This window comes from Callorhinchus milii, unplaced genomic scaffold (genome assembly GCF_018977255.1).
Source record: "Callorhinchus milii isolate IMCB2004 unplaced genomic scaffold, IMCB_Cmil_1.0 Scaffold10, whole genome shotgun sequence".
Classification (NCBI taxonomy): domain Eukaryota; kingdom Metazoa; phylum Chordata; class Chondrichthyes; order Chimaeriformes; family Callorhinchidae; genus Callorhinchus; species Callorhinchus milii.
The window spans coordinates 14,025,227-14,044,152 of NW_024704751.1; the positions used below are offsets into that span (position 1 = coordinate 14,025,227).

General features: G+C 46.1%; 1 protein-coding gene across 2 annotated transcripts; it reads right to left on the reverse strand.

Annotated features, from left to right (window-relative positions):
• Positions 1-5,513: 5,513 nt before the first annotated feature.
• On the reverse strand, positions 5,514-18,231 carry dnajc8 (DnaJ (Hsp40) homolog, subfamily C, member 8). 2 transcript variants are annotated; one of them, XM_042338814.1, is made up of 9 exons: positions 18,097-18,231; positions 15,371-15,472; positions 14,235-14,291; positions 12,681-12,747; positions 11,973-12,067; positions 8,681-8,752; positions 6,815-6,906; positions 6,418-6,493; positions 5,514-6,059 (listed from the first exon to the last, which is right to left on the reverse strand). In XM_042338814.1, the coding sequence occupies exons 1-9, from the start codon at positions 18,175-18,177 to the stop codon at positions 5,940-5,942; spliced, it is 762 nt and encodes a 253-aa protein (XP_042194748.1). In that variant the 5' UTR covers positions 18,178-18,231; the 3' UTR covers positions 5,514-5,939. The 2 variants fall into 2 exon arrangements, with proteins under 2 accessions (XP_042194748.1, XP_042194749.1); XM_042338815.1 differs by having other exon boundaries at positions 5,992-6,059; positions 8,659-8,752.
• Between the last annotated feature and the right edge of the window lie 695 nt (positions 18,232-18,926).

Genomic DNA, 18,926 nt, shown 5'->3' on the forward strand with positions numbered 1-18,926 from the left:
ATAGGTAGTTCGGGATATATGTGCAGGCGATCGCCAGGAAGGTGGAAGCCGAACTAGACGGACTTTGGTCTTTTTCTCGTCTAGCATTTCTTATGTTCTTTATGAAAGGGAGAAGGAGTCAAATTTGGGCAAGCAAGTGAAATTCCACATGAGCGAGGTCCCGCGTTTAGGAAGTGAGAATAGGAAACACGTGCATTGCAACGAGGAAGCCGAGAGAGGCTCAAGGGTTGACTCATTGGCTGCTGTGTTGAAATAGTCTGAACGAGACAGATAGAATGCTGGGCTTTGTTGCCTAATCAGTTGAATTTATGTCCACAGAAGCATAGGATTCTGGTAATGACACATGTGGAGTACTGGATACTGTTTTAGTCCCATTTCTACAAATAAGAAATGTGTATAATAATTTACACTACAATAAAATAACCTAGTAATAATTTGGTCACTTAATCCACGACTGTCTGTGGCGCACTGTTGTGCAATTGGTTGCCACATTTCGCCCATAAAGTCAATTCACTTGTGACCCAGAAAAAAAAATCTGACACACCAAGTACTGGAGGATGTGAAGAGCAAATTTGAAGCTCACAGGAAATATTTATTTACACAAAGGAGAATTAATGACTGGAAGGGGGTTACCATCAGTCAGGTCGCTGGACACATTCAAGAAACAAAAAACAAATTACATTTACACAGCGCCTTTCACATCAGGAGGACGTTCCGAGGCGCTGGACAGTCAGGGAACCACATCCAAGCTGGTGGAAAGAAAGGAGGGGTAGGAAGGTGACCAAAGGTGTGAGCGAAGAGGAGGGTCTTGCGACAGGCCTTGAAGGAGGTAAGGGAGGGGGTGAGGAGGAGGGACTGTGGGATGGAGGATAAGGGTCTTCTTTATCCCATCCTCACTCGTGATGAACTTGTGAGAAGAGGAGTTAGTGTGGAGTCAATAGTTGTCTCTTCTTTTATCCAACAACTTGAGAGCCAACCTTCACCACCTCTTTGTTTTCAGAGCTGGAAATTCCCTGGTTGTGGGGGGCGGGCAGGTGGTGAGGGTGAGGTAAGGTTGAATGACGCAATGCAATCAGGCAACACTATGAATGTCAAATTTTTCATGGTCGATTCGAGTTATTGCACAATACGTCAGTTCAATCCCATTGATAGACATTTTCCTCCGCGTTATTGCGTTGCAATGGGAAAGGTGCATCGATGTTGATCATTTGTTCTGCTCTGGATTGGAAGAATGATGAAGGAGACTCGATAATAATCCTTGCATTATTAATGCACTCCTTGCATTATTCATACTTATTAATTCTTATCCTCCATCCCACAGTCCCTCCGCCTCACCACCTCCTTTGCCTAATACACTGCTGTGCACAATTGGCTGCCACGTTTCGTCCACAAAACATAAGGTCAATTCACAGTACAGTATATTCTGTGTGGCGCTTTTGAGACGTCGCGAAGACGTGATAAGGCGCGATATGAAATGTGAGGGTTGTTATCCCAGCTTCTGTACGACGCGCTTCGAGAGGGCTCGGCGAATATCGAGGGCTCAATCGTTCCTTACTCTCTTAAAAGTGTTTCCAACTTTCTCCGCTTACAACTGAAACAAACAGCTTCACACTTTTCTCTCTACTCATGTTATTTCATGAAAAATGTGACAGTAGCAGTAACAAGTAACACGTTTAAGACTCTCTTCTGAACAAGGGGACTGGAAATGAGGTGGTGGCACTGCTTACAACTGAAGCAAATGCTCTTACATATTTCTCTGTGCTTGTGTTATTTTTAGGAAATGTGGCAGAATTGTACTTGTTCAATTTAAAGGGTTTCAACAGAGAAGTGTGATGTGTCCTTCAATTCTAAAGCGCTCATTCCCAGTAAACGTGGTTAGGAAAAAAAGCGGATTGCGCACGCACACACAGGACAAGGGGCATCTCGGAAAAAATCCATAAGAGCTTTTAAAATGGAATTATAATAAATAATAATAATAATAATAATCCTTGCATTTGATATACTGCCTTTTCACACCTTCTCAAAGCCACTTCGAAGAATATACTCTAAAGTGAATGGACTTGTTTTTGTGGTGGGGCGAAAAGTAAGTCGGTGACAAATATGGGCACGACCACGTTCTATTTTGAAGTAGAAATCGGAAGCTGATGAAACAGCTGAAGCTGAACCATGATCCAGTTACTTTGACCACAAGCTGCGTTTACAGAGCCCCAGTGTAACATTTCAAAGTGCTTTCTCACCCAGCAGGAAGGAAAGGGGGTGTGGGGCGGGGGGGGGAGCGGGGGTTGTAATGTTATTGAAAGTAGTCAAAAAGATAAGGCTTTGAGGCCGGCTTTGAAAGTGGACAAGGAGGGAGCTCGAGAATGGCGTTCCAGAGAGGTGCGGGTGGTGGAGGGAGAAGTGGGGCCGCACTATTTGTAAACTAGTTACCAACTCCTAAGCAACTGTTGGATGTTCCTCATACAGACTTCGGCAATGACTGAGCAGCTCAGTTTAAAACCACATCCGGTCAATCAGCCAGCCAGCCAGTATCGAACCAGTTATGTATAATATAAAATTTCTACACCTAGGGTCTTGCAGACAAGTTCCGAATCGAATTATAAAAACATTTTCCAAATCATCCATATGTATAAACGGTTGTTATTAACTCACAGAGGTCAGTAATAAGATTATTTAAATTTACCCAGAGTCGGAGAGTACAGGGAGGGTGGTGAAAGAAAGCAGAGTGTGTTATTGGGAGCAAAGTACATTAAAGCCGACACTAACTTAATATCATCCTTTCTCATTTACGTTTCCCAAACTTTTTATCTGCTCTCAGGGTACTCCAGGCTGTTGTTGAGCTCCACGGAGTTCTGGACGAGCAGATTATTGCCGAACGCTGCCAGAGGGAGAAAGCACAAGTCAACAAACAAAGCAATGGGCAAGTGGGGTTGTCAGAATCTGATTGAGAAGCTAATTATTCATTAGTTTTCATTGCATTTCTCTGCATGTTGATGGCTGGCCACAGGTTACATGTTGCACTTGTATGAGGCATAGCGTTCATTTTCCTCGCTAAAGTCTTAAAGGATACTTGGGAGTCTTATCTTAGTCTTATGCCCCCACACACCTGTGCCTAAACTTCCCGAGCACCAGGTGTGGGAGAACACGATTCAACAAGAGTTTGAAAGCCGAACTTCCATCAACGGGAATCGATCTTTCAACAAATGTCTCAGCCTGAGGGTACGCACAGCCTTTGTCTGATCCACTTGCCCCACCCCTTACCCCCAAATCTCCCTGGATCATGTCCTAAACTGCCTGACCCCTGCCCCATTGATGGAGATAAGCAGGTTTTGAAGTACAAAACGTAATATTATATTAAATGAGCAGAATTGGTGAAGGAGGTCACTGTCAACAAAGGGAGATCGGAAGGGCAGATACAGGAAAGCTCCCAACTTCCTATCGGTTAGAAATTAAGCCCATTCAAATGGACTACATAGTCTTTAATTATTGGTGGTGTACATGTGGTTCTTTCAAAATATCAGATGCAGTCTCTCCTCGTTCAATCCCACAAAATAGCAAGTGCTGAGAATCAATATGTACTTTTTCAGAGGAAGAAGAAGCCAGGAACGGCGGCAGACAACAACAGCAAAATTACATTTATAGAGTGCCTCTCACGTCAAGAGGACGTCCCAAGGTGTTGGACAGTCAAGGGTCGGGACCCGAACACGAGGGAACGGTGGGGTAGGGGTGAGGGAAAGCAGAGAGGTGGGAGGACAACTGAAGGCACGATCGAAGAGGAGGGTCTTGAGACCGACCTTGAAGGAGGCAAGTGAGACGAAGGGACTGTGGGATGGAGTTCCAGAGTGTGGGGGCAGAGAGGCTGAAATCCCGGCCGCCAATGGTAAGGTGGGTCGGGCAGGAGACATGAAGCAGGCCGAAGCCCGCTGAACGGAAGTGGTGGTAGGCAGTGCTGGTCATGGCGCGTATGTGGGGGAGAAAGGATAGTTCAGGGTCAAACAAGTTTCTGACTGGCTTAGTGAAGTTGAGTGATGCTGCCAGGGCCCGAGGTGCGGAGGCGCTGGCGCGAGTCAATCAGGAAGGCCTCAGTCTTGCTGACGTTCAGTTAGAGAAAGTTGTCCCTCGTCCGGGACTTGATGTTGGACAGGCAGTCGGTCAGGACGCCAGTAATCCTGGAGTTGAAGGTGAAGGCAGAGAGAAAGAGAAATTTACCCCACGACTGCGGATGTCACCAAGGGGGAGCATGTAATAGTAATAATAATCCTTGCATTTGATATAGCGCTTTTCAAGTCTTCTCGATGTCTCAAAGGGCTTCACAGAATAGACTGTAAAGTGAATTGACCGTATATTTGTGGGCGAAACACGGCAGCCAATTATAGAGGGTGAAGAGGAGGGGACCGAGGACAGAGCCAGGAGAGGGGTGGGGATGGGGTCCAGGGAGCAGGTGGTGAGCTTCATGGAGGAGATATGGTGGTGATGACAGAGAAGGGGGTGATGGGTTCAAAAGTGTGGAAGGAAGGGATGGGTAGTGTTCGGAGTGTAGGTGGGGGGTAGGGAGGGGGTGGAAGTTGGAAGGGCAGTGACAGCTGAGAATAATTCTCTCGATTTTGGACTCGAGGAAATCCAGCCTTTCCTCGCAGTGGGAGTCGGAGGAAAGAATATGCGAGGCGTGGCGAGGAGAGCGAAGGAGCCGGTTGGTAGTGGAGAACAGGAGCCTGGGATTGCCCTTCGCCTCCAGGATTAACCTCGAGTAGAAGGATGATTTGGCCAAGGCGAGAGCGGAGCGGTAGGTCTTGATGAGGTCCAGCCAGATGTGCTGGTGGAACGTTAGGCCGGATTTGAGCCAAGTGCATTGAGGGGCCCGCACCTGACCCTTGAGCGAGCGGAGATGGCTGGTGAACCAAGATGAGGATCGGGAATAGGAGGCAGTTCGAGAGGTAAGGGGTGGGGGGGTACTGTGGATGAGAGTAAACGCAGAAGATGGGTTGGTGCAGGAGGTGGGCCAGAGGAGTTCAGAGAACTCCAGAGCAGCGGAGAGGGATTGCGGGGAGATCTTCTTCCACGGGCAGTAGAAGATGGTGGTAGGTTTGGAGGCAGTGGGGAGAAGGATGTAGGGGTTGAGGAAGATTAAATGGTGGTCAGACAGAGAGCAAACGCAGTTTAAAACAGAGAAACAGGAGCTGTGAGATTAAGCAGAAGTGGTGTGGTTGACCTGAACATCCTAGAGATCTAAAAACAAGAGAGTGGTGGACAGAGCGATAAAACTATAAACACAGTGATCCCGGGTACAGTTAAGAAGGAACAAAGTATTAGAATGGTTAGCCAACGACTAACCTTCAAGACGATAGAGGCGACTTTAAATTGCGTCTACATACAAATCACCTCGAACGGGCATAACAATGTAAATTGCAGTGACTGGGTATTTTGTGGGCGAATATTGCATGCGTACAACACACACAGAATCTGAATCCACTCACACAGCCTGCAACGATAAAAGTACTCACAACTAAACTCTCCAATATTTCCAAACACTATTTTAATGATCACTTCTGATGACCAAAGATAGACAAATTGTTCATCACAATACAAAAAGGGTACAAAATGTGAAATTACAGGGCTTAAAAATTAAAGGTTTTCAAAAGATACAAGGTCGTACTCAACCTCTTATACTGTACATTTACATCATATTGTCTCAGAATTGATAAGCAGTAAAGCCCTGCTGTGGGTGTATGTGTGTTTGTGTTTCCTTCGGGATAAAATTAAAAATAGCAACAGCAAGAACATGTACGAGTCAGTAGAATGGTCAGGAAAATAAACATTTCTGCCACCATATTGCAAACACTAGCCTAAGTGAAGAATTCTTTCCTGGGATAAAGACTGCTTTGAAGTTCTTTTGTGTTTATCATTTTACCATCGTGTGTAAGATTCTCTCCAGATTTCCCCTTCTATCGCTGCTCCATTTTCACTTTGGGAGGTTTCAGAAAACTTCTCTGTTTTTTCTCTTTTTTGCCCTTTTTGTTAGCCTGGAAGTTTCTCCAGCTGTCGACCCGCCCGTCTCTGCTCTCCTGCGGTAGGTAGCGAAAGGCACAGGGTTAATCAGTCTGCGATCGGTAACTTTTCAAAAAAATGTGTAATTAAATCAACATCTCTGGGTTTCCTGTTATTCCTCCAGGACATGAGCCTCGAGTTTGTGGACTGGCCACGATGTTGGAAAGTGGTGGGATAGACTTGAAGACTCCACACCAGTCTCCACCCATTCCTTACTCCCTCCCACACCCTTCTATTCCCATCTCCCTCAAGTGAAAGTCTAGCTTCCGCTTGAATGCATGACAAACAAGAGTAGGAATTTCTCTCTCCCCTCTCCCCCCACCCCCCACCCCCACACAAACTCTGTAAAAGTATTTAAAAACGACTTCTACAAACCTCAAAATTTTTCTGCCACTCTTTATCCCGTTTGGCTTTTTCTTCTGCTTCGATCTCCTCTTCTCTTTGTCGTTTCCTACAGTCAAGGTGTAAAATATAAACAAATAAGATTTCTTTTTCTCCGCTTGGTTAACGTTCAGGTTAATATTGGGACACCCAGATTTGCCTTCATCGCAGCTTTGGGGGCACAAAGTTTGAACAACAACAATAATAATAATTAATCCTTGCATTTGACATAACGCCTTACCACGTCTTTGAGATGTCTCAAAGGGTATCATAGAATACATTGTAAAGTGGATTGCCTGTGTATTTTGTGGGCAAAACGCGGCAGCCAGCAGTGTCCCAGAAACAGTCGTGGATTGAGTGCCCAAATTTAGCATCAATAAAAATGTCTGACCTCTCGTGCATCTCTCTGGCTTCCCGCTCCTTCCTCTTGATTTCCAGCTCTGCAAACAGCTTCATTGTTTGTTTGTGTACAGATTGTTTGAACTGAAAGATTGAAGTGATCATTAGATCTTATCATCGATTGAACTGCAAAACACAGAGCTGAGCTGGCATGCAACTCATTGTGCATTAAAGCAAAGCAAAACCTGTTTTTGTTGTTCAGTCTGCCTAAAGCAAGACAATTCATGGGATTCATGAAACCCTCCCCAAATATTCGTCCAAAGTGCTGCACAACGTTCTGATTGCAATCCGTAGAGATCAACCACCACCATTACAAAAAACTTGCATTTATATAGCGCTTCTGACGCAGGGTAATGTCCCAAAACCATAGGCCTGGCTTTACAAAGATTATCTCTGGGCTGGTTGAGCCCCAGGGCGTGCTCTCCCACACCCACACCCTCAACCCCCCACCTCAACTCTCTCTCTTCTGAGCGACACGATTCGAGTGGACTCCTAAACGTTTTATGTACATGAACAGATCTCGCTCCTAAAAAAAAATTTTCCAAGCTCATATCTCTGCCTCTCCCATTCTTGTCTCTTCTCTACTCAACACCCGCCCTCCTTATCTGCCAGCAAACTGGCACAAACTAAAAACAATTCAAACTTTCAGTAGTAAGGGGGGGAAAAAAAACACCCATTTCCCTTTCCAGTCTCTGAACTTCCCAATAAGAAAGTTGAGCAAAGGCAAACTAGATTTTAAGAAAATGAAAAGTGTTACAGGGGTTTGCCATACTACTTTCTCCCCCCTCTCACCCCCCGCCCCCCACCCTCCCAACCTCAAATGCGTTGGAATCTAGACTGAGAACGAAGGATTCAGCATATGATTGTCTGAAAGCACACTATACAACAGCCTCAATGCACTTTCCAGTGGTTGAACCTTGGGACGTCCTCCTGACCTGAAAGGTGCTATACAAATCTAATCGTGTTGTTGTTGAACCACCTACGGCAAAATAAACTTTTCTTAGAAAAAACATACAGTTGCAAGTTCAGAAGATTACTGCACACAGTGAAAGGGGGCGAATTACCACCCTGGCAGTCACTTGACATGTCATGTCCTAAACTATACCCCGTATACTGAGATACTATTTTCTAGCAGAAATCTAATTTGTTAATTTTCTTGAAAATAGACGACAAGAAGAGTGTGAGCATTACTGAATTGGCAGAACAAAACAATAACAAAATTGTATTTATACAGCATCCTTCTGATGTGAAAGGCGCTAACTATATCAATGTAATTCTTTTGTTGTTTTTGCCAAGTATAGACACACTCGGCAGTTTCCCTAATTTTATTATGACACGACAAAAAGCATCTTATCCTCCTTCAAATGCAAAGACTACATAAACACCGGCATGGACCAGTTTAATAATACAACAATAATCCTTGCATTTGATACAGCGCCTTATCACGTCTTCGAGACATCTCAAAATGCTTCACAGAGTATACTGTAAAGAGAATGGACTGTATATTTTGTGGGAGAAACGAGGCAGATAATTGTGCACAGCAGCTTCCCACGAACAGTGGTGGATTGACTGACTACTTTTTTTATATAAAAGGGATTATTACTCCCAGAAAAGCGATCTGCCAATCAACTAACAACTGAGTTTCTACTTACTGCTAGGTAAAGAGGCATCTGGAGTAAGGAAATTTGCCCAACATTTCGCCCTGCCCGGGAATCGAACCCAGGTCCTATCGTTTGCGAAGCGAGAGCACTGACCACTAAACTACAAGGCAATAGGTGATGGCTTATTTCCATGCCCACGATTCCAAGTAATTCTGTGCAAAAAAGGTTCCTTTACCATAAACTTCTCCCTCTCTTACCACATCCTCATCGTCCTCCTCCACGAGTATTGGCTTGCCTTCCTTCTTTAGTAACTTCCTTTTTTCTTTCATCTTCAAAAAGGAATAAAAGAAGATTTCAAAGGGTTGAACTCATTTATTCTGTTTTTTTATTTTAAAAAGAGGTAAATGCTGAAAGCAAGAAGAATTTAAACGATTACTCGGGGACATACTGCATGAGATTAAACAGGACATTTGACTCAATATCTGATTAAGAAGTTCAGGAATCGGAAAAAAAATTTCACACTAGGGGATCCAAAGGCAAAAACTGAACAAACGAATCGCAAACTTAGCTTTCCAGATCCATTTGTTTAATCCGAAATAATGTTTTTGGAATAAATAATTCTTTTTAAGAGATACGAACAAGATAAGAGTATATTCGCACAATATAATAATAATCCTTGCATCTGATATGGCACCTTATCACGTCGTCACGACGTCTCAAAGTGCTTCTACTGCAGAAGAAGAAAGAACAAGTCGTTACAAATTGCCCAATCTTTAGCAACTGGGATCCTGATTAACTCACAGTGGTGGCCCATTAGAACGTGCTCGGTCGGAGCCCGTTAAAAAAAAAACTTGTCTTAAGTGGACATGTTAAAAAATGGCCGCAAACAGGTTATACTGACATCACTTCTTGTGCATGGACGTTACGTGTGACTGTGCTTCTAGCAGACCATCGCTTTTTCCAGCCTGTGATAACTGAGTCCAAGTGTATCGCATTATCTTCCAGCAATGTCATGACATCATGTGAAGTTATATATAACAAAAAAAATTCCATGATCAACTTTTCTAAAATCATTCCATTCTCTAGCTCTTTCCACACATTTCTCAATGTTTTTAACTGTTCAGCTGCTTAATCCAGTTCCCCATTAGAATGACTGTATTGATTCAGCCTCAAATCACTTCTTGTGGTGATGAACTCCACACCCCAACAACCTTCTGAGTGAAGAAATTCCATCTAACCTCTCCCCTGAGTCTTCTGCCCCAAATCTCATGACCGTGACCCGTTCATTCCGCCACTGAAGGAAATGGAATTTTCTTATTTAACCTGGTTACGTCCCCTTCCGGACCTTCAGCATCTCTGCCAGATTCTCACTGCAACTGGGGTCAGACATTTAAGTCACCAACAATATGTGGGCCAAGTTTCAGTTCCCATTTCGGTCATATTTGTGTCACAGAGATTAAAATCAGGTTGCCACAGGAAGAAGTGAAACTCTTCCTCTTCCCCCTGGCTCGGTCCCGGGACCTGTTACTGTAAAGCGCTCTGAGACCCCGTCCAGCGTGGAGGGCGCTATAGAAATCCAAGTTGTTGTTGAACAAAGTTGCATGAGGAAGCAGGAAGTGTTTCCTTGACGGTTTAACACTAAATGCATCATCCATGGAGGAGCAAAACTCTACTTCTGGGCAATGTTCAGGTCGGCTAAGTTCATCCAGGGTGCTGGGAGAGACGCTAATACAGGTCTCAGTGGCCTAGATAATAAATAATAACAATGCATAGGCCTTTCACGCCTGCAGGAGGTCTCAAAGCGCTACACGAGATATACTGTAAAGCGGAGCGTCAGTACACTTTGTGGGCTAAAGTCAGACAAGGTTCCTACTGGACAGTGATTCCTGCTCGAAAGTGAACAAATGCATGTTTTTTTCGGTTAAGACAGTTGTCTGGCATATGCAGAAACACATCACCATGTTTATGCGGATCCAAACCAAACTGAGAGTTTCACGCATCCTACCTATACATGGAAATTCCAGAGATAGTTGGTGGAATGGAATGTGCACTCTCTCCCTGGAGGGACACATCCTGCTTACCTAATTTAGGGAAGTATTAGCTGCAGGTTGACAAAAAAACAAGGCTGGGGAAACCAGCCCGTATGCTGGGGTACTGCTGGAGTGTAACCAGCTAAAACCACATAACTTGCCACGTGGTTTGGCTTGCAGGATTAATGGGGGCTGAGTGGGAAGAGTCCCAGCCACTGGTGACTGGTCTGCCCTTCAAAGTCCTGCCGATGAGTCAGGCTGGTCTGTGCTGAAATCAGCAGTGCGCTGGAATAATGTGGACCCACTTAGCTCAGGAGCCAGACCACAGAGACCGCCACAGAGCGCTCGACGATTCTGACACTCCATTGCCAAACATGTCACCTTGGAGCCAGTTCAGTGGAGCTTAAGCAGCAGCTGTACGAACGTGCGTTCACAAACTCGGAACTTATCAATTGGAGGCCAGGGTCGGGTTCAGTTCAGCTATTAGAGGTCTCACCTCGGAGGCAGGAGCTGTGGCTTAAAGAAAGAGAACGCAGAGCAAATCCTCTGGATTCTGAGAAGGCGTTGTTGAAACGCCGATTTTGTTTATTGTGCAGTGCAACAGAGTTACCTAGCGGCAAAGCACTGCACTGCAAGGACAGACGCTTTTGAAGGAGGTACCAAAGATTGCTTCTTGTCTCTGCTTGTTGATCTAGTACAAGGGTTTGGTCACGTAGCTCTGTTAATTGCACGTCTGTGCTTTGAAGTGTGCATTCAGCCACTCAGTGGCATTGTTGAAACCAGCTGAACAGAGTTGTCAAGCAAACAGAAACAATACAATTTACACGTGCGCGGCGCCACTCACGTCACGAGGATGTCTCGAAGCGCTTGACACTGCTGGATGGGCAACCGAGCTGGGGGCGGGTGACGAGGGGACTGGGGAGGGAGGGGGAAAGGATGCTTAAAAACAAGGTTGAAAAGGTACGCTTTGAGGCATGGCTTGAACGAGGTGGGGGGAGAGCAAGTGACTCAGGTAACGGCCCAGTAAGATGCATTTCAACACACCAACTCGGGAGGGAATTTTGCCACAGTGCCCTCCAATGGCAAGAATAAGTTACTGAGTCGAGCACACCAAATTCTCAAAAATATATCCTATAAAACCCCAATTTGTGTGCCAAATAATTTAAATGAGCAAGCAGGTACAATAATAATACAATAGCGCCGTTCACAGCGGGAGGGTGTCTCAAAGCACTTGGATACATTTAACTCCAACCGTCCATAAACAGTGATCTCAAAACACTCGCGATATTTTTGGCTTAATGATCGGGGCAGTGTCAAACCCAAAAGTGCTGACCGCAGCTATGTACAGACTGTAACTTGAGCTGGGTCAGCAAATCAGCGGGGAAATCCACACTGTAATCAAGTGTCCATTTTAAATCGGACGTGCTCTTGAGCAGATGTCATCACTGATAAAAGTTACCAACCGAGTCTGGTGTTCAAGATTATGTCCTAAAAATCGTTTACTTTCTCGGCCACTTACATTATGTTCTATGGTCTCCCTCGCCGCTTGGATCACATCGATAGCCCGCTTTTTCTGGTCTCCCTCCAGCAGCATTTTGTAGGCTTTGTCAACAGCTATTGCAGAAGCAAAAATAACCAGACGATTAATGTGCGTAGAAATGTCATATGCGACAATGAATAGAGCGAACGGTTACCAAAGAGGTTCAATTCTTCCTAGTCAAATAATAATCCGTGCATTTGATATAGCGCCTTATCACGTCTTTGTGACGTCTCAAAGTGCTTCACAGAATATACCGTAAAGTGAATTGACTGTGTATTTTGTGGGCGAAACAAACCTTAGTTTAACGTCTCATCCGAAGGACGGCACCTTCGACAATGCAGCACCCCCCACCACCCACCAGCTTAGTGGGAGTGTCAGCTTAGGCTATGTGATTCCAAGTCATGCTGTGGAGTTTGAACCTACAACCTTCTGACTCAAGAGGCGAGAATGCTACCACTGAGCCAAGCTGACGAAACATAAACCCTTTCTTTCCAGCCACACTTTTGGTTTCCCTCAGTCAGTTCTGTGAAACGCTTTTTGTTGGACTGTACAAGTATCATTTGTGGTGTTTTTCGATGAAAGGTTCATCTGGAAAGATTTGTAAATCGCTGTGTGTTCGTTGTTTTTTTCAAAAGAATTGTCACATAGAAATTGTAAAAAAGCTTACAAAACCCATCACACACTTACCTTCGAAAGCCTTCTGTGCTCTTTCAGGATCATCCTGATTCTTGTCTGGATGCACCAGGATGGACAGCTGAAAGTGTACAGAACACAATTGTGGCACTCGCACAATTCAACAAAGAAAGAACTTCAATAGAATTAAGTTCCAACAACATCAAGCCGAGCAGCAATTTTCATGTGAAGGTTTTCAAGTTAAGAGGATATTTGGGGCATTATTTCCCCTCTCCCACCCCTCCTCCTCAAGAATAGAGCTTTTTCCTCTTCCAGGATAGATGCTCTCCATTTGATAACTCACACAATGTTAGTAGTAATCCTTGCATTTGATATAACGCCTTAAAGCTTTCCTACTGCTTGTCCAGCTAGGACCACCCGACTGCTAGGACTTTGGCTTGCAGGGTTAACAGGAGCTGAGTGGCATGATTCCTTGCCCTCAGTGACTGGTCTGCCCTTCCAAGTCCACCCGATGAGACAGGCTGGCTGTGCGGACCCTACTGCGGACGAGCCTGGCTCAGGAAACAGACTGCCAAGGCAGCCACGTAGGGTTGACTCGATTCCGACATTTCGTTGCCAAACATGTCAACTTGGGAGCCAGTTTAGTTAACTTAAACTGAAATAAAGCTACAGAGATCTCAGGTGTGCTGTACCAAACTAAGACTGATGAACACCCCCTCATCCAGTACTATAAATGGAAATATGCAGTTAGTTCAGGAAACAAGTGTTCATATGCCCTTGGAGACTAAAAAGCTACTCCTTGATCTCAAAGTCAAAGCACCTGGGCAAGTACAGAAACAGTAATGATCATGAAAATGTTAAGATGCAACTATAACATATTTAAGTGCATAATTACAATAGCTTCACATCATGCACAGAACAGCTAAAGCTTACAACCAAGCTTACACAAGTGCATTTTAATACTTACACAAGAGTAAAACAGCAAGTTTGCTTTTTTCCTTTTACTAAAAACATGAGCAATTCACTCTTGTATCACTATAAGCACAGAAAACATTGGAGGAAAAAGGCTTACAACTAAAAGCAACTTGTTTCCAGCCACCATCAGTAATGTCAATTCCTGTTAAATGAACAATCTGTTTTCATTCCTCCCCCACATTTCACTGACCAACAATTCAGTGAAAGATTGGTAACATTTGGTAATAATTTTCTGTTGGGACGTTTCATTGTAATTTAAGATTTTTTTTCTCCTCCCATCTCACCGCCCCCACACCCAGTTTCATGCAATTAATTAGCTGCAACCACATGGTAGACCGAGGAGATAGCAAACATTGGTGATGCTCTACACAGAAGGCAATTGACCATGTGGAAGTTGAGAAACTGAACGTGGCAATTTATACCATCTGAAACGAAGGAGTCGTTTCAGCATTTAAAAAAAAATAAAATTCAGTTAACATGGATGAATATAATGAGTGTAGACTGAAAATGGTTTGGATTTTTTTTCCAATTTCTATTTATTTACAGCAGAAAATTTTCACTTAAGTGGAGTCGACTGTACCTAAGATTTTCTGCTACCTTAGCCTGTAGCATGTCAAACAGAGATGTTTCTACCTGTCTGAACCTCTTTTTCAGTTCTTCATCTGTTGCTTCAGGATCAATCTGTAATACCTGTGCAATAAATAAAAACCCACGTCAACTCTTACAATGCGTCAAGAAGACAGTGTTGTTAGGAAATGACCACATCTTTTAAAAGACGACTTCCAATTGACGGGAATAGTGGCGCTTTCTCATCCATTATTCTCTGCATAGAAATTACCTCATGTGCCTCTATGGTGGGAGTTTTGAAATAAGCAATCCCTCGCCCCACCCCCACAGGTCTCCCTCCTGGATCCCATTTCATTCTAAGAAAGCACATCTAGTGTGGATTCATTCCAATAACTTTGGAAATAGAATATGCCTGCTAACCAGAACTAAGACTGGAAGAGATCCTGGTTTATATAAGCCGTTATCTTCTGTAGTGTATTAATAATAAACCTTGCATTTGATATAGCGCTTTTCACGTCTTTTAGACGTCTCAAAGCGCTTCACAGAATATACTGTAAAGTGAATTGACTGTATATTTGTGGGCGAAAGGCAGCAGCCAAATGCGCACGGCAGCGTCCCACAAACAGTCGTGGATTGAGTGACCAAATTGTTATTGCTTTTTTTTCTTGAGGGATTATCATCAGGTGTGTAGAGTAAGGAAACGTGCCCAAGGTTTCACCCTGCCGGGAAACGAACCCAGGCCTCTCGCTTGCAAGCAGGCCAAGGTCAAATTCCTCTAACATGGGACTGGCATTCAACCAGTCGGCCTGGTTAACTTGGTAGCACTTGCTTCCCTGCTTCAGAAGACTGTGGGTTGGAGACCCCACTTTGAGCCCAGAATTCTCTAAGATGCCCCAGTATGTTGGTGAGAAGCGATTCATTTTCAGTTGGTGCCGTCCATCAAACATGACGTGAAACCAAGCTCTCATCTGCCTGTTCTGGTGGACGTTAACAATCCCGTGACATTATTTAAAAAGAGAAGGGAGTTTCTCCCGGCATTCTGGCCAATAATTTCCCAGATAAATTGGTCTTTCACTCTGCCAGTCAGTGGGTTGGGGTAGTTTATGTGCAGAATGAGTCATTGCCTCTAGGAGAGAAAACAGTTACCTCCTCGTTTCCTTCAGGAGAATACGTTGCAGACTATTACTCCACTTGTCACTTACTTCGAACGGATTTAAATTGATGTAGGAGGATCCTGGTCTCGTCAATCTCTCGATTTGCTGTATTGGAGTTAGTACAGAGTCCCTCTTCTCAATTTGCTTAACCTGCAGGAACACAACACAATGTTGTAACTAAGGGCACTGCTTATTAAACTTTACTTGTCACATTACAGACCGACCCTCTTGCACGGCAGTGGCTTAGTTCCATAAACTCAGACTCTATGTTGTAATGGAGTGTGTTGAAAAATGGCCATCGGTAAGCATTTCCAGATTGTCAGGTTGTCTGAGGTGAGTGTGGGGTAAAACAGCTTACACTCAATTGCACAGGAAAACAAATACCGGAGGAAGAGAACAGCGTGACATTTTGTTTCACTGGAGTACGTGAAAGCATTGAAGAAAGGAAAAAGAATTACAAAGATTCAACAAATATAATAGATAAGAGCTATACACTGTAAATGTACATTATAACTATGTAGCAGAATTAAATCAAAATATCAAGAGTAATTAGAATTCTAGTTTAGAATAGATTACAATCTAAGATTGCGAGGCTATGTTAAACTGCTGAGATTCACTTACTGCCAGAATAGAACAGTGGACAGATGCCCATAATAATAATAACCTTTGCATTTGATATAACTCTTTTGCACGTCTTCGAGACGCCTCAAAGCGCTTCACAGAATATACTGTAAAGTGAATTCAAGATCGAATTCAAGATCCTCATCCTCACCTACAAGGCCATTCACGGCCTCGCTCCCTCCTACCTCTCTGACCTACCTACCTGCCCGTACCCTCCGTTCTTCTGGCTCCGGTCTGCTCCACATCCCCCGCCCCAACCGCCCTACCATCGGTGGCCGGGCCTTCAGCCTCTCAGCCTCGAGGCTCTGGAACTCCATCCCCAGTGCCTTCGCCGCCTCCTCTCTTTCCTCCTTCAAGGCCGGTCTCAAGACCTTTCGCTTTGACCTTCAGCCTTCAGCTCCCCTCTCGACTCTCTTCCCCCTCCTCGCTCCCTCCCTTCCCTCCCCTCACCCTGACCATTTCCCCCCAATGCTCGGGTCCTGACCCAACTGTACAGCGCCTCGGGACGTCCTCCCGACGTGAAAGGCGCTCTATAAATGGAATCTTGTTGTTGTTGTTGTTGAATTGACTGTATATTTGTGGGCGAAACGCGGCAGCCAATTGCGCACAGCAGTGTCCCACAAACAGTCGTGGATTGAAGTGACCAATTTATTATTGTTTTTTTTGAGGGACTATTATCAGGCGTGTGGAGTAAGGAAACTACGCTCAACCCGAATACCACCCAATAGAACTTGCACAATTGTTCAGTACAGTCCCAGTATAACATGCTTTATTACAGCACAAATTTAGCTGGACTGTGGACCCCGGTCATTGTGCACGTGTGTGTCTGTCCCGCTTACGTCTTCAAGATGTCTCAAAACGCTTCACAGGACTGCGGAACGTACTGACTGTTTATTTTCGTAACTGAATACTAGCAATATTCTCGCGAAGGGATCAAGCCGAGGAATTAATGCCATTGTCCTATGGTCATTGTCCTGTGTCCCGTTTATTGAACAACAATAAATAATAACAATAATAATCCTTGTATTTGATACTGCGCCTTTCACATCGGGATGATGTCTCAAAGTGCTTCGCAGAGCTTACTTTAAAGTGATGCGACTTGTGTATTTTGTGGGTGAACGCGGCAGACCATTCGCGCACAGCAACTGCCATGAAGTCAGTGACCGATTTTATTGGGGGGGGGGGGGGGGTGGTGGGGGGGGAGATTGTCGGCCAGGAGCACCGGAAGAGAGAAAAAAAAACCCTTTCTCTTTTCAAATAGCGCCGCGGGGACCTTTAACATCCACAGGCGCGGACGGGGACTCGGTTTAGGGCCTCACCCCGAGGTACGGCGTCTCCGACAATGCGGCGCTGAGCCCCCCCCCCCCCCACCGCCGCCGCTCATCGCCACCCACCCCCCACCCGGCACCGCACTGGGTCCTCAACGGCCTGGACGGTCAGTTCGAGGTGCTGACGCGGGGCTTGAACCCAACGACCTCCCGGCTCCGGGAGGCCGGAGCACCTGCGGCAGGGCTCCCTTCAGTCCATCTTCACCCCCACCATCCCCAACCCCCATCCCCCCCCCCCCCTGAGTATCCAGGTCAGTTTGCAGACCAGCTCTTGCTCCTCGGGGCAGGGGGCGGTGGTGGTGGGGGGGGACACGGGTGTCAAGGAGCAAAAAAGCTCCAGCAAAGAAAAAAAACTGCCCCCCCACACCCCACCCCCACCCCCACCCCCCACCCCCCACCCCCCACCAGCTGAAGCTCTGAAAGTCCCCCCAACAGCCCAACCCCTCCAAACCCCTCTCAATGGTCCCTCCGCGGTTACTCAGCGCTTTGGGGCCACATTTGGCGGCACAGCCCCCCAGTGCCCAGTGCCCAGTGCCCGTGAAGCAGCCCCTGACCCCCCCTCACCCCCCCCCCACCCCTCCCCCTCCCCCACTGACAGGAGGGCTTCTCCCACACACTCAAGAGGCCGAGTCACTCTCTCTCTCACTCTCTCTCCAGCCCCGGGGCCTACCCCTCAGGCTCTCCCCCCGGGGGACACTTTCCCCACCAAACCCGCTGGGGGTGCCCTGGGAGTGGGGGGGAGGGGAGCCTCGGCCCCCGGTCTCCCCCCTCTCTCTCCCCCTCTCCCCCTCTCGGCCTCCCCCAGGCGGAGGCGGCGGCTGGTACCTCGGTCAGGAACACTTTGAACGCCTCCTCGCCGCCGGGATCCTTCTCCTTCTCCTGCGCCGCTCCGCTGGAAGACGCCATTTTCCTCCCCGGCTGCCCACGTGACCCCGGAGCCGCGCGTGGCCCCCCTCCCCTCCCCTCCCCCACTCCCCCCCTATGGATTCCATACCCTTCCCGCCCACCCTATGGGTGCCGGGCACTCTCACCCTATAGATCCCCCCCACCCTGTGTGTGTGTGTGTGTGTGTGTGTGTTCCGTGCATTCCCACCCCATATATAACGCCTATATCCCATACACCCCCCACCCTATATGCTCCAAACATTCCCACCCTATATAATGCCTATATCCCATACACCCCACCCTATATGCTCCAAACATTCCCACCCTATATAATGCCTATATCCCATACACCCCCCACCTTATATGCTCCAAACATTCCCACCCTGTATAATGCCTATATCCCATACACCCCCCACCCTATATGCTCCAAACATTCCCACCCTATATATAATGCCTATATCCCATACAACCCCATCCTATATATATATATTCCATGCATTCCCACTCCGCATATGCCACGCGTTCTCACCCTATAGATTCCACACACACACACACCCTATGTGTTCCGTACACTCCCGGCCTACACGCGCCGCGCAGGCTCACCCTATATACTCCACGCATTCCCACCCGATGTGTTCCACACATTCCCTCATGGTGTATATTCCAGACAGTCGCATCCTATCTATTCCATACATCAACCGCCCTATGTATTCCATACATTCCCATCAGCATATATGCTCTATGTATTTTCTCGCCCTATACATTCCACG